This window comes from Contarinia nasturtii, unplaced genomic scaffold (genome assembly GCF_009176525.2).
Source record: "Contarinia nasturtii isolate CC-2019 unplaced genomic scaffold, AAFC_CNas_1.1 Cnas_scaffold_220, whole genome shotgun sequence".
Taxonomy (NCBI): Eukaryota; Metazoa; Arthropoda; class Insecta; order Diptera; family Cecidomyiidae; genus Contarinia; species Contarinia nasturtii.
The window spans coordinates 1,760,991-1,787,617 of NW_022197577.1; the positions used below are offsets into that span (position 1 = coordinate 1,760,991).

Consider the following 26,627-nt stretch of genomic DNA (forward strand, 5'->3'; position numbering starts at 1 on the left):
TGGCATCAACTGTTTAAAAAGTAGCGCGTGCTCAGATGTGAGACAGTCATGAATTGCTCTTTTGATCATTTTATTCACCAACATTCGGCACACAAATTTGAATAAACGAACTGAAAAAAATACTTAAAAGCCAAACCACTGACATCTGTCAACCGTCTGACGTTTAAAAACCCGCATAGTTTGACAGATGAATCATATTTACAATGTGACAAAGTGCATGAAAGTATGAGCCTTTATAACGAAATACCAAATTATTTTGTTTGGTTAAAATGTTAAATTTACACAAATTGTTTAGATCCAGTCAATATGCCAGTGGCATATTTTCTAAAAAATATACCACCATTTCGACAAATAAAAAAATTGACGAGGCATATTCAAATAGTGAGTAGAAAAAATTCTAATGTGAATATATTTCAATGAGTTTCTTATGAATTCTGTTGTTTTATGAAACAAAAAAAAAAACAGGAGAGAATTTCAGCGATTTAATTGCGAGACGTCAATCGGAGGCATTATGTTCAGTAATACTCGAAGTAAATACAAAGGATATATGTGGCCAAGTGTACAATTATTGTAAACAATTTGGTGAAACAAAGAATGCATTCGTATACACATTGAAGGATGGACGAAACTTAATGTTACTGGAATATAATCAATTGGATGCGGTCAAAGAAATACAACAGTTTAGTGGATTTCAGGTGAATACAGTGAAATGGCCAAATCGGATTCTAACCGTACGAAATTCCAAATTGAATCCATCTCTATCGCACGATGCTCCTCTTCAATTTGAGAATGCCGTTCAAGTTCCCATTGCAAATATTCTACGAAATGCATCAACGTTTGATGAACAAGTGTATCTTCTTTTCAAACATACCCGTCACACCGATTTATCGATCAGATTGAAGTTTATCACCGCATTGCAGGCACAAGTTGTGATCAATCAATGCTTACAAAGTTTCTTTCCAAATGCAAAGCTCTATCCATTCGGTTCGACGGTAAATGGATTCGGAAGACTGGGTTGTGATCTTGACATGTGTCTTCGATTCGATCGAGTTGGCGAAAGCACAAATAAAAATAGTGAGTCATTATTGGAATTCCGAGGAAATAATATTGAAAATGACAAACGCGACAAAGTGAAAGGTTATCAAGTCAAGTGTATAGCTTCATTGATTGAATCCCTTCTTCCTGGAACCGACAAGATTTCATCTGCTAGCGGAGCACGGGTGCCAATCGTTAGATACTTTGATAAAAATATTCACAGCAGCGTAGATATATCTATTGATAACACGTAAGATTTTAATGATTTTTACCATTTTTTACGCTGTACGATTAAGGCATATTAATCGTTTTCCTTGTATTTTACAGAGATGGACTGCCGATGACAGAGTATATTTACACAATGGGTTTGATGGATCCACGAATTTCACCATTTATATTTTTAGTACGTTGGTGGGCAAGGGAATTTCAAGTAACCCGAAAGTATCGTGATAATTTCACAAATTTTCAATTAACATACATGTGTTTAAGTTTTTTAAAACAATTAAAAGATCCATTGATACCCACGTTTGACGATTTATTGCAACAGCTTGGCATCGACGAATCGGAAAGCATTAACAATCTTAATAAATCATTTATCGGTTTCGATTGCGATCGGATTGATTTTAAAACGGAAAACACAAGCACAGTTCTTGAATTATTCATCCAATTTCTAGAATACTTCGAGTCGTTCGATTTTGACACACAAACGATAACACTCAGGACAACCGGAATAATACCTAAGCCAGAGACAGTGTCTGTATTCTTGGAAAATGTTCTTAATCCATCGTCGACCAATTCATTTGCTGAAGGTGTAAGCAGGCGTGAACGGGATGCGATGCAAATTGTAATGCGTGACACATTAGAAGAGTTACAACAATGCAACACCAAACCAACAGGCACACAACAGAATTGGGGACTATTAGAAATTCTTAGACAATTAAAATAGGTTTTAGAAAAATTTGTGTAATTTAAAATTCGATTCATTAAAAAGAACTTTTCCATCGAAAAATATACTGTACTGAATGTATTCAATATCAGCATTTAAATTGAAGGATTCTGAAAAAATATCCTTCCTTTTGAAAGGAAAAATAAAACAGTTAATCATTATTTATATCACAAGAAATAGTTTATACTAGTGGAGTTCAATTCATCACTTTTAATTCTAAAAAAACATTCAGAGTCTTTAACGGTAAAGTTTAATCAGAAAGCAATGAAGATCAAATCTATAATAACTCGCTCCAAACTCCAAAGAAAGCATTAATGATACGTATTTTTATCGAAATCTTTTTATTTTCTTAAAAATTTCACCTGAAAAGAATACAATTAATTGAATAGCTTAAAGTTCTACACATGAACATGGGTTGTCCGTCAAACACAGTGAAATGTTGCACATTCTCTGTTCTGCTTGGATGTCTGTCATCATGTTGAATAATGTGTGACATAGGTAGCAATTGATGAACTATGGCACAATATAAATTACAACGAAACATCCTTTGATAGTTCGCAAAGATTTCCAAAATTTGGTAAAAAAAGTGAAAAACGTTAAAATGGAATTGGTAGATTTTTTTGCTTGTTTCTTCCAGATGGCATTGCAAGCATTTGGTTGTGCTGTACTGCCATCTGTGTTGAAAATAAAACAAGGATATAAATTCGTCCTTCTTTATTTGTCAAATCGCATCATTCCAAACATTTGCTTAATGTTGCATAGCTGTAACAATTTATGATTCAAAATGAAATTTTTGAGAGAAGTAAATATACTTAAATTACCAAATATATCGGTGGGCTTTATTTGCGGTTTATTTGAAAGTATTGTGAGATTAGGAATCCTTGTTTTCTTATTCAGATGTTTGGTAATGCTAACCTTATATTTTGTTATTGAACACAACAATAAATTCTAATCTTTTTGTAGACATTTGAAAATGATTCGGTTTGTGAAATGATTGGAAATATATGGTTTGTATTAAACCTTATTGCAGGTATGTGAAACGATATTTTGCCATTATTCTGAAAAAAAAAATGCTTAGATTTTCTCCATGTTTAGTAACCATGGTGCCATTTAAGTCGAAAATGTTGTCCTTTATTACCATGTCAATAATTTGGGCAGCATCAATTACACTCTCTATAACAGTGTTGGTGTTATCATTGCCGAAATGTTCGAGCTTGCATCGATTTATATCAGACTTAATAATCATTATTCCAGTCATCATACATACAACTTTCCAGGCGATAAATCATATTTTGTTGATTTATAAGATAATTCATGGAGTGAGTATGAAAATATTTCTGCAAAATTTATATTCCATATGCTTTTTGTGTGAAATTTGTATTTACAAAAATTTAAATTTTCAGGGTAGTCACAATCAGTTCAACAAATCTCTCAAACTAATGTATTCACATTCATGTATATGTCCAATGTTATCGGCTTTTATTTATATCTTCTTATGGCATGACCCTATATTCAATCAAGTAATCCTAGAAGAATTCAGTCTAAATATTTTATTTGGCATGTCTATCATTTGGTTGATTTTATTGTGTATTATTGGTAGGTATTCTAACTATAAAATTCTGTACTGAAATCTAATTGAAAAAATTCAATTTATACAGTCTCATGCTATTGTGGTTCGTGTTTTTCGCCAATCTCGTTATTTTTAATGAAATTCAAACACTCGGCAAAATGTGGATGTATTGATATTAAACAACAACAGCCAAAAGTCCATATTATTTTAATAATGAATATTTATACCGTTCCGGTCATTATTTCACTGGAAAAGTTTCCCGAACATTTCATCATTTTAATTTTGATGTACAATTTATCTTTCGGTATGTTTTAAATATTTTATTCTGTGTTCAACAACTACTAATTATATAAAGTTTTTCTTTTGTTCTTGTGCAGCGCAGGAAAGGTTTTTGAGCATACAAACTCAACCATACAAATTAAAAGAGAAGACAGTAGAACAGAATTCTCTCGATCCCAAAAATTGTAGTTGCGTCAAGGAGAAATTAGACGCTTTCATTGAGAGACAAAAATATACATTATATATACTTATGATTTCTACGGTTTTTCTGTCTCTTATTATTGAGATAGAATATTGGGAGTTATACGAAATGAAAAAACATGCAGAAGTAATATTAAACATTGCGTGTGCATCAGTAATCCTGTCGTGTTCTATTCAGATGTGGCGACACAAAAAGTTCGCAGGGGATATTTTTATTATTATATTTTTTGCCTGGCTCATTGTAATTTGAATGCTAGAATGATTCTATCGAAGATATCAAAAAACATTTTTAGCAATAAAATAGACAGTAACATAAGTTTAAAGAAAATTGGAGTAAAAAAATAAATGAAAGAATAGTTTTAACAAACAACTACAACTCGATTTACGTAAATACTAATATCAATTGATTTATTTCACTCTTTGAAATAGATTGATACGGTTTGGAGTTGGATTATCGCACCCTTTTAAAAGCATCCAAATATGTATATATTTTGTAAAACGCCTCTTGCTTGATTGATAAGTTTAATAACCGAAGTGTATTTTTTCTACATTTTATTGATATAAATCGAAATAAAAATACAAAAAATTCATTGTAATTCGAAAATATTTTGTATATTTCCTTTAGTTTGATTCACGTTTACTTTCAATGACCGATTTTTCATTAAATATTAATATTGATATTTAATTCAGAAGAGTAACGAAAAGGCTCCTTTGAAATAATATCACATTTTGGATCGTACATTTTTTCGATTATGGTTTGAAGAGAAATACCATTGAAATGCATTTTCTCTTAAAAAGTAATTGGAAATGAAATTAATTACACTGAATTGAAATCGATTTTTTTTTTCGAAAACTTTAGTACGATATCATTAGACCATACCCCAATAGATGACAAATTCGAATTTCGGTTCAAGGTGATAAAAAATCAATCGGAATACATAATTTTTCATTCAATAAGTGCATGTAGCAAATTTTATTTGTTTTATTACCAAGTAACGTTTTTTGTTGAATTTTTTCTACGCAACAAATTCAAATTGGTTGAAATGTAATACATTTTCACAAAAAATGGGAAATAGTCGAGCATAGAAGGAATCCAACAGATGATAACCTGCAAAAAAAATCATCATCAATTCAGAATTAACAATGTTTTGTCAGACGTTCTATTTATATGAATAAAATAATTACTAACTTATCGCCAATTTGTACAGAGCAAATTGGCTGTTTATCTTTCATTTGTGTATAATTATAACTGTTTGCCGGAATGTGATATTGATTTCCACTTTGTTTAAAGAAAGATTCGACTGATAAACAAAAAATGATATTATTAAAAGAAGAACAATTTTTTAATCGAAAAGATTCTGCTCTGTCAACTGTTTTTGTTGTATCTTACTCGATTTTTTACAAATTGAATATACTGTTCGGAGATCGTCAAAATGAAAATTCAAATGAATATGGTTCGATTGACGTTACAACAAAGGTTTTTTGATAATTTATTAGAAAAAAATGAGCGCATATATTTTAAAAGGATATTACTTTTGCGAGACCTATCATCCACAAGGCCGCTCGAAGAGGTACGATGCAATCATTGATGTTCCTACAAGACCGGAATGTGCATGCCCAGTATGTGGTACAATCAACTTAATTGAAAATAAAGCTGGCTACATCGACATTAATTTATTATATTCAACATTTATTTCTCAAGCAATAAATATCTGCTAGGATTCAATTTTTTCAACATTTTAATTTTAGGATAGGATCTATATTATGTAATATGACAATCATCTCCTCAATCACTGGAAATAGGAATGAAAAATAGTTGAATATTCGCATTAAGAAATTATATAAAAGTTAATGTTTTCAAAAAACGACATTTGTTTTATACAAAAATTCAAGAACATTTTTTTGAATGTTTAGCCAATGAAAATGAACTTAAACAAATGATTTCAATAAAGTTTATTGTATAGTAAAGTGTATACAATGAAAGTATTTTATTTAAACAAGTATATGCTGATTAATTTGTTTACTTTTTATCGAATCGATTGAACTTAGTACATTCAAAATTTTCAGCACGTATTTTCAGTTGTGAAGTTCTTGAAGCAACATTTACCTTTTTACTTCGAAGCAAAATTCATAGATACTAAATGCGATGCCTGTTTATGTAAGGGCATATTACAGATGTAACGATTTCAGTCATCTTTCGACTGAATCCAGACAATACGAAAAAATTCATTCGTTCGTTTCGTATTGTTATATGCAGCCAAGCGCTTGTCCAATATGTGGCAAAATAAATGCACCATATAGAGAGGTAAATTATTTTTGAGCCAATTTCGTTTTATTTATTCAGTTTTAAGTTCCAACAAACTAACTGAAATCGTTTTATTTAATTTAAATAAGACTCAGTTCTAATACTTATTTTGTTTTCTCTATTTTCAGACGTTCTTTACATAAAATAGAGGTTATGGTGAAGCAGCCGCTTCAGAAAATCGATACAACATTTATATTCACATTACATTTGATCAAAGAATGGAATAAAATATAATTGACAATTTTACTTTGACTTTGACTTCTTTTATTAGATTGTGTATTTCCTTTATTATCAAAAATTTATTTCCACAGCAACCCAAAATCATCAAAAAAGGATTGAAAACTCTTCAATTCAATTGAATTCATTGGAAATTCATTTTTTATTAGTGTTTTTATTAAACTTTTTATTTCTGTCAACTACTCACTTCATGCGAGTTTATCTTTCCAACTGGAAATAAATAACTGAATTTTATTTAAATGTACTGCTAAATGAATTGAAGTTCTTGCATGCAAAGTCTAGAATACTTAGGGTTATTTTTCTTAAAACATTTTATTTGAATTTAATATCATCAGCAAGAATTAGTGAAGATTTTTATCAACAAGCATTCTGAAAAGTGTATTTTTTCTGAAAGCAATAGTAATCAATGTTTACTGCTCAATCATCGAATATAAAAGTAAATCAGAGAAGATAACAAAGTATCAAAATTTAGAATTGGCTCACATTATAGATAAATCGTAGTGTCAAGAACTAAAACAAATTGGGTAGAATTTAATTTTTTTTAAGTTTTCGGTAAATACTATAGTATATAATTTGGATTATATTTTTACCGAAAAACTTTTAATAGTTTACCGAAATTTATACTCTATCTATTTTTTTCTGTATGCCATACCACCTAACTTCGTATTTAAACCAAGGAAGAAATGTCTCTACTTACGATTGTTCAAGCACGATAACAAAAGAAAGTCTGAATTAGAAAACCTGTGGAGAAAGAACCACACACAAACACTTATAGCACTACACAATGAAAAGAGAAGGCTTTTCGCTGGCGTTTTGCCAAAAGATATTAAATTTTATTGAATATCATATTGTTGACAAAACAGTGTTGTAAAATTGAAATAATTCATAAATGATTTCAATTAAGTTGATTTGATGATTAGTTTCTGACGGTACTATCATCGGACACTACCTGTAAACGAAAATTTTTTTATAAAGGGTTAAGAAAATTCAGTTAATGTTAAACTTGGCTTAGTGATTTTTTTTTAGTTAAAATTTATTTTTTTTAGAACTAAAAGAATAACTTCGATTGTCATTTTTTTTCAATCAATTTATTCAACTTACTTCACGAGTAGGAGAGTTGTTTGCATTGCAACTTGGGCACGGGCGATTTTGACCTTTCTCGTGGTTAATTGTGTCGTACTTCTTGCCGCAGTGGCATTCGTAGTATGCGTGAACATTCATCGCTTTCGTCGTAGTTTTTTTTCTGTCCAGAAAATAATTTGCTTCGAAGTAGTTTGATTTGAATCTTGTCAACCGTCGAACTCGAATGTGCAGTACGATCGATTTGAATCCCTTTTATAGGCGATGGAATGACCATAAATGCTTGTTGAAGCAAATTTAAAACAAAAAAAACACTCATTTCACTTATATTCGGAAACGCAATGGCGATTGCTAATTCACAGCTTATCAAAACAAGTTTATACTTATTCGGGAATTCAATACTGCGAAATTGATATTATAATTATTTACACAATGGTTTTCGTACTTGGTTATGTTCATAAAAGAAATTTTGCGTGCAAATCAAATTGACTGAATTGCATATGTTTTGTTTGCTTCAATTCTTCGAGAATGATTCTTTTCTTTCCAAAAGTATTTATTTCCCATTATTCCATTTTTTCTACACGTAAATTATTATTTTCATTGCTTAATGTAAGTTGAGTGTAATAGACGTATCGGGGTCAAAAAAACTTTTATCCGAAGTTTCGATGATCAAGTTTTAATGAGCATTCGAATTCTAATTAAAATTTAGATAACAACACAGTTGTTTCACATTTCTCATGTAAATAACTTTTAAGAGCAAAATTTGTGGTGCCAAAGTTCACAATTTGACATGCATTACAACACTTTTATGTACCGATTTATAAATTAAAGTCTATTTATTTTCGAATCGTCCATCAAAATTTCAGCCATTAAATTCAATTAAGATTTGCTCTGTTCATCACAGAATAAATCAAAACAAAATTGTTGTTTGTAAAATTGAATAATCATATTTTCATGTTCATTATAAAGCCAGCCGAATGTTGTATCGTTTCTGTGGGTACTTGCAATCAGTGCAAAAACGCTGATCGAATTGAAAGTGTCACATAAACAAAACTTCCATAATTTAATATTAACATAAACAGTCAGTTAATTCTATCTAGACTACACAAAAGAGATTTATACAAACAAAAATTGTGTAAATCATACAAAAACAGTTTTTCAAATAAAATGAATTTAAACGGATTTATTATGTGTAATAAGATGAATTTTGAATTTATTTCGCCATAGCCAGAAAAATAGGACAAACTTTTCCGCACTGTAATCCACAACATGAATTTTTGTATGGGAGCCATTGTCTTTTATGGTGTCATAATACCGTCAAACTTATTATTTTTTTCCACAACATAATATTCTGAACAATTGAAGAAATTCCAATGCATATTAGGGTCAGGGACCGGTTCGCGCATATTTCTATGCTTGCCTAAATACGCTAGGTAGCATAGATATGCCAAGCATAGCCGCAAACGCAACCGACGCATCGCCGTTCACTCTATATGAACAATACAACGAACATGTATGCAGGCGACCGTGCATTGAGAGACGTACGCATACAATATAGCTCGAATCGAATGGCAACGGGTGCGTTGCAGCTTGCGTCTCCGCTATGCTTAGCATAGCTATCAGGCATAGAAATATGCGCGAACTGGTCCCTGATTAGGGTTACCCCCACAAATTTTTTTTTGGGCCAAAAATCATAGTATGGATATTCAAAATCTCAACATAAATGGATAATAGATATTCATCAGGATAATGTCCACCAACAAAAAATGAAAGACAATAGAAACAATTACAAGCAATTCGTGCACGTGAAGAATCAAATCAATCAACGTCGATATTAAAACAACAAACAACTGCAAAAATCGTTACATTTTTGAGTCGTTCTCATTTTCTCTCACTTAAAACATTCACGAATATGAAAAGAATGGAAAACAAGTTTTATTCCTTAAATTTGGTTTTTTCTCTATGTTTCAATTGATTACTGTATTTTCTCTATTTAAATAAAGAAAACTCTAAGTAGAAATAAACACTATGTACTTTTTTCAACTCGCTGAGGACTTTAATTTCGCTTGAAGTGAGAAAGTTTTCTCTCTCTTAATTTAGCAGCTTTACAAAGTTACATTGAGAAAATAACATAGAAATAAATAATTAAAAATTCGAAAACGAGAAGCAACCGGTCGTACTTTTTACATTTCATTTCGTGGATAATCAATTTTCATTTTCCGTGGTTCGAAAAAAGTGCAAAAAACCGAAATTCGATCCAATGCATAGCTATGCATTGACAATATGTTTGATAACAATGAAACTCATTGTTTGCAATAAAACATACAATATTTGGTACATTTTAATTTTGCGACAGCAATAATCTCAATTTTTTTTCTCGGTTACAGTTATCTCAATTATTTTCCGGTCTAAGAAGAACAGATTCTGATGAAGTCATTTTTATTATTTTCTCTTTTTATTTCATGCTCTGTCCGTTTGAAACTTCAACAGTATTTGTTTATGTACAAGAAATACACTAATCAAGTGGAGAAAGTGATCGGGATCTATGTTTCATGGACGCATATAAGTGTGAATATAAACATATACACTTTTAAACGTAACAATATACTACTGTACACTTATTTCAACGCCGCTCAAGAGAAAAATATTCTCTTTCACTTGAGAAGTTCCTTAGTTGGATTAAAGTTTCACTTCAATCTTCAATGATAACAACTTTATATTTTTTATGTTCCTCTGAACCGTTCTTTAATTCTGTGATATTTTTACTCATTATTTGAACATTTATATTTAACATAGAGTGATATTTCATTTGAAAATATGTAATGATATGAATTTGGTCTTATCTTCCATGAATCGTATCAGACTTCTTTTTCTTTTATAAATGTTTTATCATCAATTATTGTATATTTATATTGACGATATCCAAAGGGATCTTCATCTGGACTAGGGTATGCATCGCTATATATGTTCATATAAACATCCGTAATTTTGGTAATATCTGCAGTTTGAGCCATTTTCTCATAGTATTCCTTATTTGGACCTAGCAAATTATAATCAAATTTTGAAACGTCCTTCTTCTGTTGAGCCTCAGTGAAATTTAGCATTTCTTCCAACATTTCTGACTTTAGTGGTAACTTCTTGGCTCCAGAGATGAATTTCAGAGAAAAACGTGCCTGTAAATATATTTTCACGATTTTTTTTTATTTCATAGTTATAGTGAGACATTTTTGCAATTAAAAAAACTATCATTCAATTGCTATAACACCAACCTTTAAATCGTATATTTGGTTCGACCCAGTTAAACCAATAAAAGCCATCGTCGTATGATTTATGTTCAGAGTTTGCATGTAGAGAGGTTGCAGATAATTGTCATCAATTCGAATGCCTGCATCATCGTCCAACATCGGAAACGAAAGTCTGTAACCTGTAAAATAAAAAAGACAAACCAAACGGTAATACCATTGTCATCGCTACTACTATGCAACGTGCATCGCATCAATTTACCTGTTGCATATATAATCACTGTAAAATCTTGTTGCGTGTTATCCATAAACTCGGCTCCATTTGATGTTAAAAGTTTCACATCATTTTTAAATGTAACAGTTTCTCCATATCCTTTTTGTTCTTTTGCTGTTGGTTCTTTGGGCTTACGTCTACTCCACGTTACCCGATTGGCAGTCTTTGAAAGTTGAAATGCAATGTCCGTTCCACTGTCACCACCTCCGATGAGTAAAACATCTGCACCTATTCGATATAATGAAACCAAATAAATTAAAACTGTGAAATTCTCGTTAACATTGTTGACTTGTTAAACACTAAAAACACATATTTTGTGAATTACGAACCTCGAAAATCTTCAGCTCTACGGTAATCATGGCTGTGTATAATTTTTCCTTTGAATTCATTGGCACCTTCAATTTGCGGATAATTTGGTGATGAAAACATATTAACGCAAACGAAAACTGCATCATAAATCGCCGATACGGTCCTGCTGTTAGGCAAATCTTTGACAACTACGATCCATTGGTCATTTTGAATCGAATGAATTTTGTCGACAAAATGATGGAATTTTATGTGTTTCTTCAAATCGAAACGTTCAGCGTAAGAGTTTAAGTATTTCAATACCTCCTCATGTGGTGGATATGATTGTGTATTATTTGGATATTTATGTCCTGGATATTCCATTACTTGGTATGGTAAAGTTGTTCTGTTTGAACGTAACAAACAATCAATATTTTTAGCATTGAAATGATATAGACATTTTCAAATGTACCTCAGCCCTTGATACATTGCAGTGTGAATATCAATGCCGTACTCGTCTTTTCCGGTTTTATCTGTGTACCACCATATTCCACCCAATGCCTCAGTCTTTTCGTAGATCACCACATTATGTCCTTGTTCGAGAGCGTTTTTTGCACTCGTAAGGCCTGCTGCTCCAGCTCCAATAACAGCTATATTCAACGCTTTGGATGTTGCAGGCAACGCATTTATGCTCAGAGTTCCAAGTATCGACATCATATTCATTTTGCTTGGATTGATGTTTCCTGTACCAATAATAAATAAAACTGATTTTTCTATTTATTTATTTTTTATTCACCGTCTGATCATAGACTGAATTTATAACAAAATTTGTAAAATATCAATTTTCAATGAAACACTACCCGATTGAATATACAGCCACCAGTCTTTTCGACTTCGGAGCAGCAGATATCGATTGTGTACATTGTATATTTTCTCTTTTGAACACATGATTTCTTAAAAATTAAATAATTCACCGAGTTACAAATATCAAATATCAAATTGTCCAATTTAATTATGCTATTTCTAAAAATTTGTCTCGATGCCGAACATCACATCTAAGGTTATATGGTGACAATACATAATTCTCATCTCTTTGATAAACAAATCTCAACGACCATATCACAAATTTTTTTTGAATTGATTCTATTCTATCGATGTGATGTTTTGAATATTCAACCGCTTTGGAGACGGCGTATAAATGCCTCTATATTTTTAATTTATGATCTGCTTTTAAGTAAAATAAAAAGTCTTACGGGAGTAAGACGAACTTTTCCGCACTGTGGTAGTTGCGTATTTTATTAAGAAAGTTCAAAATAATATTTGCTCGATTCTTCAAGTCTTTCAAGCGGCGTAAAGTTCGAGACCAAAAAATATGTTTCAACTTTGGCAACGAAATATTTTTTAATTTAATAGCAGAAGTACCCGAGAAAAGATTTTTCACACTTTCATGATGAACCCATTTGTACGACATTTGAAAGTATTCTATTTTCTAACAAAATACTATAAAAAATATGTCTGACGTTAATTTTGCCATAAAAATTATTTTTGAAACACTTTCCATAACTAAAGTCACAAAAAATTTGGATCTTTGTATGGGAGCCATGTCTGTATGCTATATTAATGGTGTGAAACTTTGCACAGGTTATTTTTTCACAAAAAAATAACATTCGTAGGGTTTGGAGAAATTTCAACCAAAATTAAGGGTACCTCCCATACAAAATATTCGTTTTTGAGCCAAAAATTTAAAATTTTGTATGGAAGGTACCCCTAACTTTGATCGAAATCTCTTCAAACTTTCAGAATGTTATTATTTTGTGTAAAAAATAGTCTGTGCAAAGTTTCACGTCATTAAAGTATCATACAGGCATGGCTCCCATACAAAAATTCAATTTTTTTGTGACTTTTACAAGGAAACTGTATTAAAAAATATGTCTGACGTTAATTTTGCCATAGAAATTATTTTTGAAACACTTTTCATAACTCACAAAAAAATAACATTCGGAAGGTTTGGAGAAATTTTAACCAAAATTAAGAGTACCTCCCATGCAAAATATTCGTTTTTGAGCCAAAAATTGAAAATTTTATATGGGAGGTACCCCTAATTTTGATTGAAATCTCTTCAAACTTTCAGAATGTTATTTTTTTGTGTAAAAAATAGACTGTGCAAAGTTTCACGTCATTAAGGTAGCATACAGGCATGGCTCCCATACAAAAATTCATTTTTTTTGTGATTTTTTCAAGGAAACTGAATTAAAAATTGATTGTATCTCAAAACTAACGTCGGATTCGGTTTTCTCGTGCCAAAAAACCCCCCAATACATATTTTTGAATGTTTAAGTCCACATTAAGTATGACTTTTGGACGAAAATTGGACTCTTTTTCATAGGTATCACTCCAGGCATGACATTTTTTCCCATCAACCAAAGTCGCTCAAAAGCTAATGATTTCTATTCCTCGGGACCCCCAATCATCCTGTAAAGTCAGATTTTGAATTAAGTTTCTACGATGAGCGCAATCTTGCTAACAAATTTTGCGTACGACGTACAACGTACGACGTACGACGTACGACGTACGACGTACGACGTACAGATTAACATAAACCATGCTCAAAACGGCCTGATTCGGGTTCGCTGACCTCAGAAACGTCCAGAAAACATGTTTCTGAAGTTTTCAAAATTTTGACCGATTACAATACTTTTCACCTTACACTATGTGTGCGGAAAAGTAATAGTGTCTAGCTCACTTAGAGATAAAATTGTATATACAAGACTGCAATATAATGAGAACCAAAGAAATTTGAGAAGTACAGAACTGATTAGAGTTAGGGAATTTTCATCGGATTACGCACATAATCAGCCGTTTTACGTAGCTTGTAGAAACTTTAACTTGATAAGAGAAATATTTTTAGAATCGGCATCAAGACACATCTTTAGGAACAATATTGTCAAATTGGAAAATGTGATATTTGTTCGGTGAAAAATTTAATTTTGAACTTTTATGTGTTATATAGAAATTAAAACAGTGAACACAATCGATATCTGCTGCTCCGAAGTCGAGAAGGCTGGTGGCTGGGTATACGATCGGGTGGTGTTTCATTGTGAACGATATTGTACAAATTTTGTGATAAATTCAGTCTGTGATCAGACGGTGAATAAATAAAATAAAAAAATAAATATCGGAGTGTATACGGTTCTATTCTATCGCGTATTCTAACTTTGATCTGACTAGTGCACAATATAACATTTTGGCAGATTCAATTGTGAACTTATTCTTCAATACAAAATTATATAAATTTATACAAAAAGAGAGAGTAGGAATATCCAAATATTTCAAACAATTTTAAAATCTCATCGTACAGCACTCGTCTAGGCAAACTCAACATGCAGTCACTTCAAAGACGCCGTATAAATACCTCAATTTTATTTATATTCGATTTGCTGCATAACAATATTCATTGCCCATCACTTAAAACGGAAATCGCTCGAAATCAAAATGAACGCAATCTGAGAAATATCGAATATTTCAAAATCAACGACAAATTATTAAAGATCAATCCAACTGTTCCACTCAATTAATTGTGTAAAATGTCAAATATAGTCCACGAACTTTTCTCTACGCAAACGAACTGATCAACATTCAAAAATCGACTTTTAGCTTTAAGTGATGAACACTTTTCCAACTTGTCATTAGTTTCTAATCATAATACTGTTTTTTTGAACGATCTAATGTGATTCACTGTGATATCTTTTATTTTATTTTTTTATCTAAGACTTGACTCATTGTATCCGAGTGCAATCAGAAAACTTTATACTATAAGCTATTTATTTATTGATCAATCCTTGTCGTAACAAAACCGTAAATTATTTTATATTATAAAACTCTATATTGGAAAGATGTGGTTTTTAACGGTGATCAGATGTTATTTCATCATGGATTCATACCTTTTCCCCACCATGTATTAAATATGTACAACTCAAACTATGATTCAGCCAGTTTTTGGCGGTGAATAAAGATTATTAAAATTAAATTTTTTTATTTAACATTCAATAGTTCCAAGTAGCACGTTTAAATTTGTTTGAATTATAGCTTAAAATGTTGTTCATTTGATGACGAACAAAGTATATATAGCAAAAATCCATGTGCAAAAAATTATGAGTCGGTGTATATAAGATTAAATGACCTTAATTTTTTTTTGCCATGAAAGCTAAACAGTTAACAAAAAACCATTCCTTATCTGCCACGAGCACATAGATTTCGATTCAACATTTTACTTTTGAAACAAACATCAGGGCACCCAATTTCATCGAATCTATGTATGGAAAAGTACCGCACACACCGAGTGTGTAAGGTAAAGTATTGGAATCGGTCGATAAATTAACACCTCCCAAAAACATATTTTCTGCAATGAGAAGTAATACATTGCGAACTGCATCTCCGCGCAAAACCTCAGGAAATTACAATAAAATCGTTTTTTTTTTTTTTTTTTTGGAAGTCACTTTTTGAGGCGAAAATCCCTAGCAAATGGGAAGAATTTTCTCACCCAAACAAAGTGAAGAGCTAAAAAAAAAGGTCTTCACTTTTTTCGTGAAAAACCCTAGCAAATTCGAATAATTTTCGCGAAAAATTTTTTCTCATCCAAATCACAAGGGGGGGGTAAACCCCCCCTACCCCCCCCCCCCTCGCACATTACTGATGTTGATGTACATTTTCTGGTCTGACCGGATGTCTGTTAGATAATATTGAGATAAGATAAGCCAAACACGAATTCTCTTCCACATTTGAGATTTTTATGTTTTGAAAAAGATTTAAAAAAAAATAAATTGAATTTTTCATGAAATTTTTTATTATTTGTATGGAATTTGTGAACGAATTAAATGTAAAGTTCTAAATCACAAAGTATTCATTATGTAATTATATAATTATAATTATAGATATGACAATTGAATAGATCGATAATATATAGACTTGTATTCTTATTTTCGTTAAATCTCTTAATTGGCACTAGACTAAAATGAGGCCCTTTTCGTAGGCCACCGCTAGTTTTAATCGTACTTCAAATGAGTAATATAAGCTAATTATTAACAGAAATTAAATGCCATTAAAGATTAAATTCGCATTTCCAAATGAATGCACATCAAATTATTCTGAACAAGTGAACGTACTTGGTTTTGCCGTTACTTGATCAGACATACAAGACATTTGAGATATCGATGAGCTCATTAAATATACGTAATCTAATCATTTTTATGGCAACTACTTTGTTTTTAAAGATTCCTTTTTTTACAATACCAAACTTTCCAGCGCCGAGAGCGTTTACATTTTTATCTATTTTCAATTCATTCGGGTGACATTCATATTTTTTTGGGACAAAGTCAAAGTTCAATAAATCATCGGTTGGTTGGCACACATTTTCTGTTGCATTAACTTCATTTGGATTGTTTTCAGTAGTTCCATTGTATAATGAATTCACTTCAGAGCGAGATGAAGATATAATGCTTCCCCCAAGATTCTCCAATTCGATGTCACCATGGGCTGTGACTGTATTGTTTTCACTAACATTACTGAATCTGAACAATTTTTTCCGTATTACATAAACACCAACAATGCATAAAACAATGAAAAACGTTGACACAAAACTTGGCAGAGAAGATGATGTGGAAGACAATTGAGAAGCTTGTTTACAATTATTTTCCAAAACACAAAATTCACAAAATGGATCCAATGGATTAATCATTGCACACTCTGGGCACTGTAAAAAAGTCGTACAATCATACACTTTAATTTTTGTCACACGCCTCCTCGTCAATACATAGAGATGCTTTTTTTCTCGATCAAATTGTAGATCAGCATAAATCGATGAGTTTTTGTTTATTTCAATATCACCGTATTCGTGTGCCGATGATGCTGATTTAATAAACACTTTTTTCAAATGGCCACTAACGGTGCCGATAAACACAACTGTGAATGCGTTAGTTTGGATCACTGCAACCGATGTCAATTGTGTTTGAAATTTTGCAATCGATGATTCAATTAACGCTAATTTACCGTCAATTCGAGTATTCAATTCAGATCCACAAAAATCGTCATCAATTGTGACATTACTTTTAATGCAACTCTTGACGATTGGCTTATTCGGCCGCAAAAACACTAAGCCCGTGCTACCATTACCTTGATAACACAACTGTATATTGGCCGTGAACTTTTGCCGAATGGATTGCAACGAGTAAATATATAGCGCAGACTTATTTGTTGGTGTGTTACCATTGCTTTCGGAAAAGACGGCATATAAAACATCATCGTCGGGTATAATTTTAAGATGTTGGGCTAAATCGGTGGCCGGCTTAGCCAAATATGCCGCGGTAGCCAAATTATATTTTATACCATCGCCAATGCATTCAACTGGAATTTCCGTGTATGAATTAAACAATTAAAGTATGGATCATTTTGACACACCCGAACCAACTTCGTTATGTATTCGTTGGGTGATGCGTTCGCATTTTTTGGCTGGATGGTTAGAAAATATGAAAAACCCTGAGAACTAAATCCGTAGACATAGTTTATATTATAATATGGTGATATGCTTTTATCAATGACGACTAGTGTGCCATCATCTCTTTCTAATTTTACGTGGCCAAACATATTGTCAGGATTTATGGTTTCATTTAGACGCCGTGACGAAACTGATGAAACTGAATACATTTGATTTTTCTGTAAATTGATCGTAACACCAAGATAAAGTGCATCTATCGAGGATAGATCTGGCGCAATAAATGCCACTGTTGATTCATCTGAAAAGAATTAATTGAATTTATTTACGATATTTTTTGTTTAACATCAATTTTCACCATGAATTACTTTCATTTTCAGCAACTATATTTTCGTGTCGTTTCGATTCGTTGCAAATATTGTTTAGATCTCTTGTTGAGCATGACTGTTTCATCGTACCGCAAACGATCAGATGTTTCCTCTCGTAATCGATCAAGAGTACTTTGTTCACATTTAAATGATTTATTGTGGCATCTCCCCGTGAACAATTCGATGATTTTTCATCAATCGTCAAATTTGGAAATAATTTGAATAGCCTATTATGACCACCAATAAACACCTTGTTTATTAAAATAGAAAATAAATATATGTTATAATGGTGAATGAAAGAGAAAGTGCATTTCTTACATCTCCGGTTTCATGGTTTACAACCAAATGCGTTAAATTCGTTTTAAATTCATGCATAATTTCTTCTCCTTTTACAAAAATCAACTGATTCAATATGATCAAAGTTGAAACAAAATGAATGATAAGCGAAAAGCTCACACCCTTTTTGGACCAACGATTCGATGCCATTGCTCTGCCATATAGCCCAGCATCAATAATAAAAAAAAAAATTTAATTTGTACTGATAATGAACAAAGAATTGTGATGTAATTCACGGTTTAAACTTATTCGAGTCAATGATGAAAAATATTTCAGAAATTAAGTAAAAGGTCCTATAAAGTATGAGTAAAAAATAAAGAGCAACAAAGTAGTTTGAGATAATTCGCAAAGCAAATACTTGACGTATGGACTAATACACAAAAAACTCGCGTTAGCGGTAAACACACACATGTAAAATTCAAACGATAAGATTACGAGATGTTTGAGAAGAGTGAGTGCGCGTCTGTGTGAGCATGTGCGCTGTATTATGCGGTTCAGTATACGGGACCTATTGTCTTGGACGTAAACATAGCATTTATCACAATATATACATATACACAATAAGAATATTGAAATCAGTGCAGTCGCGAAAACTAAGGCACCAATACATTTTATCTTAATGTTTGGATTTCATACTATGGAAAAACCAAAATATCGTCGAATGCAATTATTTATAGATTATGAGGAAGTTGACACCATTTCTGACCTCTTGTTATGCATTGTGACGTCTTTTTATATATTTTCATTAAGATATGGTCATTATGAGTCGCATTGCACGTAATATGCATTAATAAGAGCGTTTTTTCTGGTCAGTGACCATTGCTCTGTTTTAAGAATTTTTGGGAAACTATGTGGTTCATTTTGGACGAACTCTTCTACTAGGATTGAACATAATGAATTTTTCAAATGAGAAGTCTTGAGAACGGTCGTTATTTTGAGTTATAACCATAGAACACAACAAAGAATAATGACAAAATTTTCGATTTTTGCTTTGGTCTATGCATCGACGAAGGTAATGGCTAAAAAACAAAAACTGTTGAGAGTAAAAAAAAATATTACTCCGCCGAGAAAAAAATAAATGCGATATTTCAACTATACATTCCCAGATGGCATCCGAAGAACTATTTATATATTCTATCGTCACATGGACATATATGTTGAATATTGTTTTGATTATTTTCTTTTCTTTACAAAATGATACATTCGGCATGGGTTATGTTCAAAAATCAACATATTGTAAAGTTATTGTTACATATCTTTACTCATGGTCTTCCATCGTTTTTTGAATCATAATTTCCATTATGTAATCAATTAAATGAGGTCTTTATCATGATAAAAATATAGATTTGCACGTGGTTTATTTCAAAGTAAATTTCTATCACTCGAAGAAAAACTTTTCTTTACCTCTCTGCTCTTTATGTATTTAAAACTCAAAATTCTCTATTCAAAGCATGCAAACACCCATTGCCGGTATGCTCTAGCTAGAATTCTGCAAATATATAGTCCGAATTAAAGAAAAAACAATCATTTTAGTCGTGCAATTTCAGTAAAATATTTTTTTTTGCGTCAAATCCAATTTTTTCGATGCGAATATGAAAAACGATGAAACCTTGAAAGAGAAAGGCGAAAAGCGAAAATAAAAAAAAGAAAGCGCCCAACGTGGGGCTCGAACCCACGACCCTGTGGTTAAGAGCCACATGCTCTACCGACTGAGCTAGCCGGGCTTGTAGGTAGATCGCGCAATATGCGTCAAGAACACCGCCGAACAACACGAACAAATGTGAAAAGGCGCGCACACATTCTATCGGCAGATGTTTATTTTTATAACAAGCTACAATTCATTGCACGAAAGTGCCAAAGGCATTCTTCTATTAGAATTTAATTAGTTAAAATCGTTTTGATATTGGAGAAAAATGAATTAATGAATGAAATAATGAAATTCAATGAAATCAAAAGTTTTAAACTTTTCATAGATTTTCAATGAGTTTTCTACATTCGAATTAAATAATTTATTAATATTTTGGCATTATTTTTATTTGAATTTGGTGAAGTTGCACGGATTTTCACAACAAAATCTAAAAAAAGTTTGGACTTGCAGAAAAATCGAATCAATAACAAAATAAAAATAATATTATAAATGAAGGAGAAATCACAGGACCCTGAATGTCTTTCTGATTAAAAATCGTGACGCATTTTAAAAGTACCATACACGTGTGCACTGATTGTATGAAATCCGATCGTATGAAGTTAATATTATAATATTATCAAATGGAATAAACATGTTTGCACGAATATTTTTATGTAATGAGAAAAATGTGCCCTTATTAAGGTATAAAATGGAGAATTAGGTTTCGAAAAAATGTAAAAGGCTTTTGAATGTTCAAGTGTGAAAATGTGTAAAATATTCGATATGGCACGACTAAATCAATTGCGAAAGAGAATTCAAAATCAAATTCAAGCTCTAGTAAGTCATCTTAGCTCATTTAACTACGCATATTACACATATTTTCATACATTTACAGATGAATACCGCCTTCATGCAGTTTATTCAGATGATATGGAAAACTGTAATTGTTCCGATTATCACGGTGTTTCGAAAATTTTTAAAAGATTTTTGCACGAATAGTAACATTCACGGTCTTCGATATTTCACCATTCAAACTCTTCATTGGAGTGAAAGGTACCAGACACATTTCGATTTTTCATCGAAACTATTTTTCAATTTTGTCTCTTTAACCATAGATTCTGGTGGATAATTAGCTTTGGCTTCGTATTTTTGTTATGCAGTTTAATGATTCGTGGCATTTGGATCGATTGGAACGAGAATCCGATGACCTTCAATCGTGACAAAACAGTGCACGTTATGAAAATTCCGTTTCCAACTATTACAATATGTCCGCGCATTAAAGTATTAAAACATAAATTAGATTTGTCGTCAAAGTTCAGAAATCAAGACCAAGAACAATTCGCATATGAATTAGCAGTGAATTTATCGGATACTGAGTAAGCCAACATAATTTAAAATATGTACAATATTAACAACCGTATGGTTTCAATAGGAAATCACAATTATCCGCATTAAGGCTCTTCTGTCCTGGATTGCATCTTTATCTACCAGAAGAACACAACGATCATTTTGTAAATGAGACAATTTATGATATTATTGAAGACAGTGCTCCAAATCTCGATTATGTGATGCGTGAATGTCGTTGGCAGCAACAAAGGGTAAATTGTTTTGATTATCTATCTCCAGTGATGACTGACCGAGGTCTGTGCTTTAAATTCAACGCATTAAATTCGTATGACATTTACACAGATGAGTAAGTCTATGTTAGTAAGTACATTGGTGTTTCGATGCATCTAATTCCAACAATTTGTGTAGAATGACTCCGGGAATGATAAACATTGAGAAAAGTCCAAATGTGTCAGGATGGAGTTTGGAAACAGGTTACACCCAAAAAGCAGAGCATAGAAAATATCCAATAACGGCTGATGCGGGCCAAAAGAATGGTCTTGAATTGATTCTTTCTCTTTTTGAACATGATTATGATCTCTTGTGTAGTCAAACCCAAGGAATCTTAATTACACTTTCGGTACCAGGCGAAACAAAAATTGGTTTTCAAAATTTTGCTAATATAGAACTATCAGAAAATCATCGATTAATAATTGAGCCCAAATATTCTGATATTTCGGAAGGACTACGCCGATATAAACCAGAGCAACGTAAATGTTTTTTTAACTCCGAGCGACAATTGCGTTTCTACAAAACATATACCAAAGGCAACTGTGTTGAAGAATGTTTTGCGAATGTCACAAAGGAATTATGTGGATGTGTACCATTTTCGATGCCAAGTATGCCATTTTTAATTGAATTTCATTGGGAGATAAATTCATTAATTTATTTTTTTATAGGGGATAATCAAACGAAAATTTGCGGTGCAGCAAAAATTAAATGCTATAAAAATGCTGTATATACTGTAAATTCTATTCGTGGATTTTCGTTCAGAGAAGAATGCAATTGCATTGATTCATGTATAAACATCGAATACAATTTGAAAGTTGAAAAAAATCATTTATATATGGAAGAAAGCAGACGCTCTCAAACGAATAACACAAGGTAAGAGGCAATTAGAATCTTTACATGAACAATATAACTAAGCAGCTAATTGAGTATTTTTCTATATCGCATTTGAACTTTTAGCCAACGCCAAGCACAGTTGTCCATATTTTTCAAAGATTCATCAGTTGAGGTAGTGGAACGAATGGAAACATATACGTTCACCGAATTTTTGGCGATTTGTGGTGGTTTGCTTGGATTATTCATGGGCATTTCACTGTTGAGCCTCGTCGAAATCATTTATTTTGCCACTCTTCGATTGTTTTGGATCATTCGCCGACCGAGAACTGAAAATATAGAGACACCACCTGACATACCACCTCCGGAAAATCAAGATGACGAGAATCGAGCGGTTTGTTAAAAAAATCTTTTTGTAAAAACAATAGAAGTGATTAAAAAAAACAATTACATGGCTACAATCACTTCTATTGTTTTCACTCAATTTCAACGTCTGACGTTAACTCGCTGAAAGTACCTAAATCTAGGGGCATTTTACTATATGCGAATGCCATTTTATACGGAATATATGAACATTTTCCTATTCATACATGAAATATACGAAGTAAAGTATATTCATCCGCATCAACATCTATGAAAATTCGTACATTTCATTCGCAACCATTCGCGAATGCCGTATACGTCTTGCTAGATGCGACAAACTGTCGTGTACAACATAACATACACATTGCTGTGTTCAGTTTGTCGTGGCAGTTTCAAACACAATGTCATTGTTCTCAACTAAATTTGAAAAACAGTTGAAGAAAAAAATACAATATTATTTTTTGAATATTATTTCAGAAGCCGTATTCGATTCGAAAAGTGAGATTTTAGAAATAAATTCAGATAATATAAAAGAAATTGAAAGTTACGTCAATGAAAATAAAAACCTTTCACAAGGCACCGTTTACAGTGATTATATTTATCATTTTAGAAAAATTTCACTCAATATTACCAAAAAAATATCAGCTAAATAATTCAGCTTGAATCTCTGTCACCTAATCTGTCACTTTGACTTTTTGAATGTAAAAATATGACTTTTCATATGCGCCATCCGCAAAATGTGTATGAAACATCCGCCACCATTCGCAAAATTTGTATGAAACATTTGCACCATTCGTTTCCATTAAAAATATATAGGAAAAACTCGCTCGCATATGGAACATTCGTATAAGTCGGAACCCCCTAGACCTAAATATAATGTCTCTGTATGAAGACTGAAGAGTCCAAACTATTTATTTCTTTTGTCTTTTTTTATGCAGATAAAACTACTACGTCGCTTTTGCTATGTTATAAGGACATTTTTCGTGGAATACTGCCGGAACAGCAACATTCACGGCATTCGATATCTCGAACCCAATAGAAATTTACATGGAAGTGAAAAGTAAGAAAGATTAGAACCGGAATATTATGGCCATTCATTTCATGTATGTGTTTCTTTTAGGCTCTTGTGGTTAATTGCCATTGGCGTTGCGTTTGGATATTGTGGCTCAATTATTGAAAACGAATACACTAAATGGCAAATGAATCCAATTAAAATAATTGAAACTAAGGCATGATTTTTGTTGATCCCATTTCCTACTATTACCATTTGCCCGTCAGTCAAAACTAGAAAATCGGAATTTGACATAGCTACAACACTCAAATCTAATTTATCCGTGGACAGGTGAGAATCGAAAAGAAAATCCTTGGTTTTCGATCGTTTTGAATAATGCCCAACTTATGTATGTTTAGCTCGGCGCGATTAAAGGCTTTGACTCATATCTGTCCACTTCTGTCCAATCACATTACATTCACAGACAATGTTACAAGCGAATCAATTTATGAAACTATACAGGAAATAGCACCGAAATTTGAATTGATTTGCACATGGAATAGTGATCAGAATTGCTTGGAAATGATGGTACCAATTTTGACTGAGGAGGGTCTCTGTTTCACTTTTAACGCTTTAAATTCATATGATATGTACACTGATGAGTATGTTATGTTTATTGTTTTAGGGCCAGTTCACAGTTACCAATTCGAATGATCATTTTTTGGCCAAACCCAAGCATACAACCGATTTTCCTCGCGAAAATATTATGTGTGGTATGTTTTGCAGCCATTGATAGAATTTTGTCAATTTCAGTTACCAGCTGACAAAATTGTACTGAAATACAATAGCAATATTTTGTCAGCTGTGAACTGAAATTAACACAATTTTTCAGTGGCAAACAAAACATAACACATCTAATATTTTTGCGATTGTATGCAAAACAAATATTTTTGGCAAAAAAAAATTCGTCATGTTCAAACTGGCACTTACATGTTATTTTCATACGTTATTCAATATGCATGAAATTTGTTTTTTTCCTCATATATGATTAAAGAATGGCTCCCGGAATGATGATTGTCAAAAGTATTCCAAACGTATCTGAATGGAGTTTGGAAAGCGGATATTCATATCCAAGGATGTTTTGGGCAAACTATCCATTTCAAGCTTCTGATCTTCATGGACATATCAATTCCATGCATACTATGCTTCAAATAGACTCAAATGATTACGAGGTCAAATGCAGACGATTTGAACAAGGTTTTAAGATAGTGTTGTCAACTCCTGGCGAAGCACCGAGAATGTCACAGAATTATTTTCGAATCACACAGCTGAGTTCCATTGAAATTGATCCTGAATGGATAACAACTACAGACAGTTTACGCCACTTTCAACCAAATCAACGAAAATGTTTCTATGGCGACGAGAGACAATTGCGGTTCTTTAAAGTGTACACCGAAATCAACTGCGAAGAGGAATGTTTTGCGAATTTCACCAAAACAATTTGCGCATGCGTAAAATTCTCGATGCCAAGTATGTATTCACATTGAATTTGATTGCAAAACGAAATTTCATCAAATTTTTATTCGACAGGAGATGAGAATACAAAAATATGCGGTGGCGCAAAGATAAAATGCTTGAGTGAGGCGCGAAAGAACTTCTGGGCAACGACTAGTGGAAAAACTGTTCGAGACAAATGTAATTGCTTGCCAGCATGTACATTCATCAAATACAATGCGGTAATAATTGATCGAAGCAAGTTAAATTTAAAAGCGGATTCAACCAACTTTAAAAAGGAGTAAGATTCATATTTATGAAATCCATTTTTCATACACAATTCCATCTCCTTTTTGATTTTAGTCATATAGTTTCATTAGCTCAAATACGGTTCAAAGGACTGAATATGAAGAAATCAAAAAGAATTGAGTTATACAGTGTTCCGGATTTTTTGGCAATCTGTGGCGGTTTATTGGGAGTTTTTGTGGGCGTTTCGGTCTTGAGCATAATCGAACTCGTCTATTTCGCCACTCTTCATTTGTTCTGGAAAATTCGATGTGCTCCGTCGGTGAATGCCATTGCACCATCTAATTGTGAAGTAGAGAATATCCCTTCAACGAGCGATCAAAATATGTACATTCAAGAGTTAAGTTAAAAGAGACATGTTGAATTGCAGATTGTATTGAACCTTACAACTGACCTTTTTTTAGAGACGATTTAATTCTTATTAAGCGATATTCAATTAATAAAGTTATTTAGCTCACTCGAGTAATCATTTTTTCCAACAACTGCTTTTATGAATTTCCAAGATTGTATGCAGAGTAATATTTATTTATAGATATTGAATTATTATGCGATATCCATCCATGCATGGAAATAATTGATGCTAATCAGCAACCAAAAGCACATTAATTTTCCACGCACCCAAATAAATTTAAAGTTTTTTGAAGTTTGTTTACGTTAACAACACAGTAAAAAAAAAAAATCTTCTCCCATGGATGTACTCATGAATGCATTTTTATTATAATGTTATTAAGTAATACAAATTATTGGAATTTA

General features: G+C 32.1%; 4 protein-coding genes, 1 long non-coding RNA gene, 1 other non-coding gene and 1 pseudogene across 10 annotated transcripts; 3 read left to right on the forward strand and 4 right to left on the reverse strand.

The window, feature by feature from the left end:
- Positions 1-178: 178 nt before the first annotated feature.
- On the forward strand, positions 179-2,020 carry LOC116336990 (poly(A) RNA polymerase, mitochondrial-like). The gene is made up of 3 exons (XM_031761259.1): positions 179-381; positions 466-1,285; positions 1,363-2,020. The coding sequence occupies exons 1-3, from the start codon at positions 270-272 to the stop codon at positions 1,979-1,981; spliced, it is 1,551 nt and encodes a 516-aa protein (XP_031617119.1). The 5' UTR covers positions 179-269; the 3' UTR covers positions 1,982-2,020.
- Positions 2,021-2,740: 720 nt separating this feature from the next.
- Positions 2,741-4,637, forward strand: LOC116337094. 3 transcript variants are annotated; one of them, XM_031761408.1, is made up of 6 exons: positions 2,741-2,885; positions 2,945-3,011; positions 3,077-3,300; positions 3,385-3,577; positions 3,640-3,855; positions 3,929-4,637. In XM_031761408.1, the coding sequence occupies exons 1-6, from the start codon at positions 2,766-2,768 to the stop codon at positions 4,279-4,281; spliced, it is 1,173 nt and encodes a 390-aa protein (XP_031617268.1). In that variant the 5' UTR covers positions 2,741-2,765; the 3' UTR covers positions 4,282-4,637. The 3 variants fall into 3 exon arrangements, with proteins under 3 accessions (XP_031617268.1, XP_031617270.1, XP_031617269.1); XM_031761410.1 differs by having other exon boundaries at positions 3,934-4,637; XM_031761409.1 differs by having other exon boundaries at positions 3,164-3,300.
- A 2,735-nt stretch (positions 4,638-7,372) lies between these two features.
- LOC116337248 lies at positions 7,373-7,924 on the reverse strand. The gene is made up of 2 exons (XR_004200791.1): positions 7,675-7,924; positions 7,373-7,522 (listed from the first exon to the last, which is right to left on the reverse strand). It is a non-coding gene; the product is annotated as an uncharacterized LOC116337248 (long non-coding RNA).
- Positions 7,925-10,378: 2,454 nt separating this feature from the next.
- LOC116337205 (senecionine N-oxygenase-like) lies at positions 10,379-15,553 on the reverse strand. Of its 3 annotated transcripts, XM_031761593.1 has the most exons (7): positions 15,396-15,553; positions 14,867-14,957; positions 11,927-12,197; positions 11,499-11,860; positions 11,158-11,397; positions 10,923-11,077; positions 10,379-10,826 (listed from the first exon to the last, which is right to left on the reverse strand). In XM_031761593.1, the coding sequence occupies exons 3-7, from the start codon at positions 12,175-12,177 to the stop codon at positions 10,512-10,514; spliced, it is 1,323 nt and encodes a 440-aa protein (XP_031617453.1). In that variant the 5' UTR covers positions 12,178-12,197; positions 14,867-14,957; positions 15,396-15,553; the 3' UTR covers positions 10,379-10,511. The 3 variants fall into 3 exon arrangements, with proteins under 3 accessions (XP_031617453.1, XP_031617452.1, XP_031617454.1); XM_031761592.1 differs by lacking the exon at positions 14,867-14,957; XM_031761594.1 differs by lacking the exon at positions 14,867-14,957 and having other exon boundaries at positions 11,927-12,218.
- An 880-nt stretch (positions 15,554-16,433) lies between these two features.
- LOC116337147 (plexin-A4-like) lies at positions 16,434-18,875 on the reverse strand. Its single transcript, XM_031761495.1, has 3 exons — positions 18,628-18,875; positions 18,310-18,559; positions 16,434-18,242 (listed from the first exon to the last, which is right to left on the reverse strand). The coding sequence occupies exons 1-3, from the start codon at positions 18,793-18,795 to the stop codon at positions 17,830-17,832; spliced, it is 831 nt and encodes a 276-aa protein (XP_031617355.1). The 5' UTR covers positions 18,796-18,875; the 3' UTR covers positions 16,434-17,829.
- Positions 18,876-20,296: 1,421 nt separating this feature from the next.
- Positions 20,297-20,369, reverse strand: Trnak-cuu. The gene has a single exon. It is a non-coding gene; the product is annotated as a tRNA-Lys (tRNA).
- A 668-nt stretch (positions 20,370-21,037) lies between these two features.
- On the forward strand, positions 21,038-26,274 carry LOC116337223 (annotated as a pseudogene).
- The last annotated feature ends 353 nt before the right edge of the window (positions 26,275-26,627 follow it).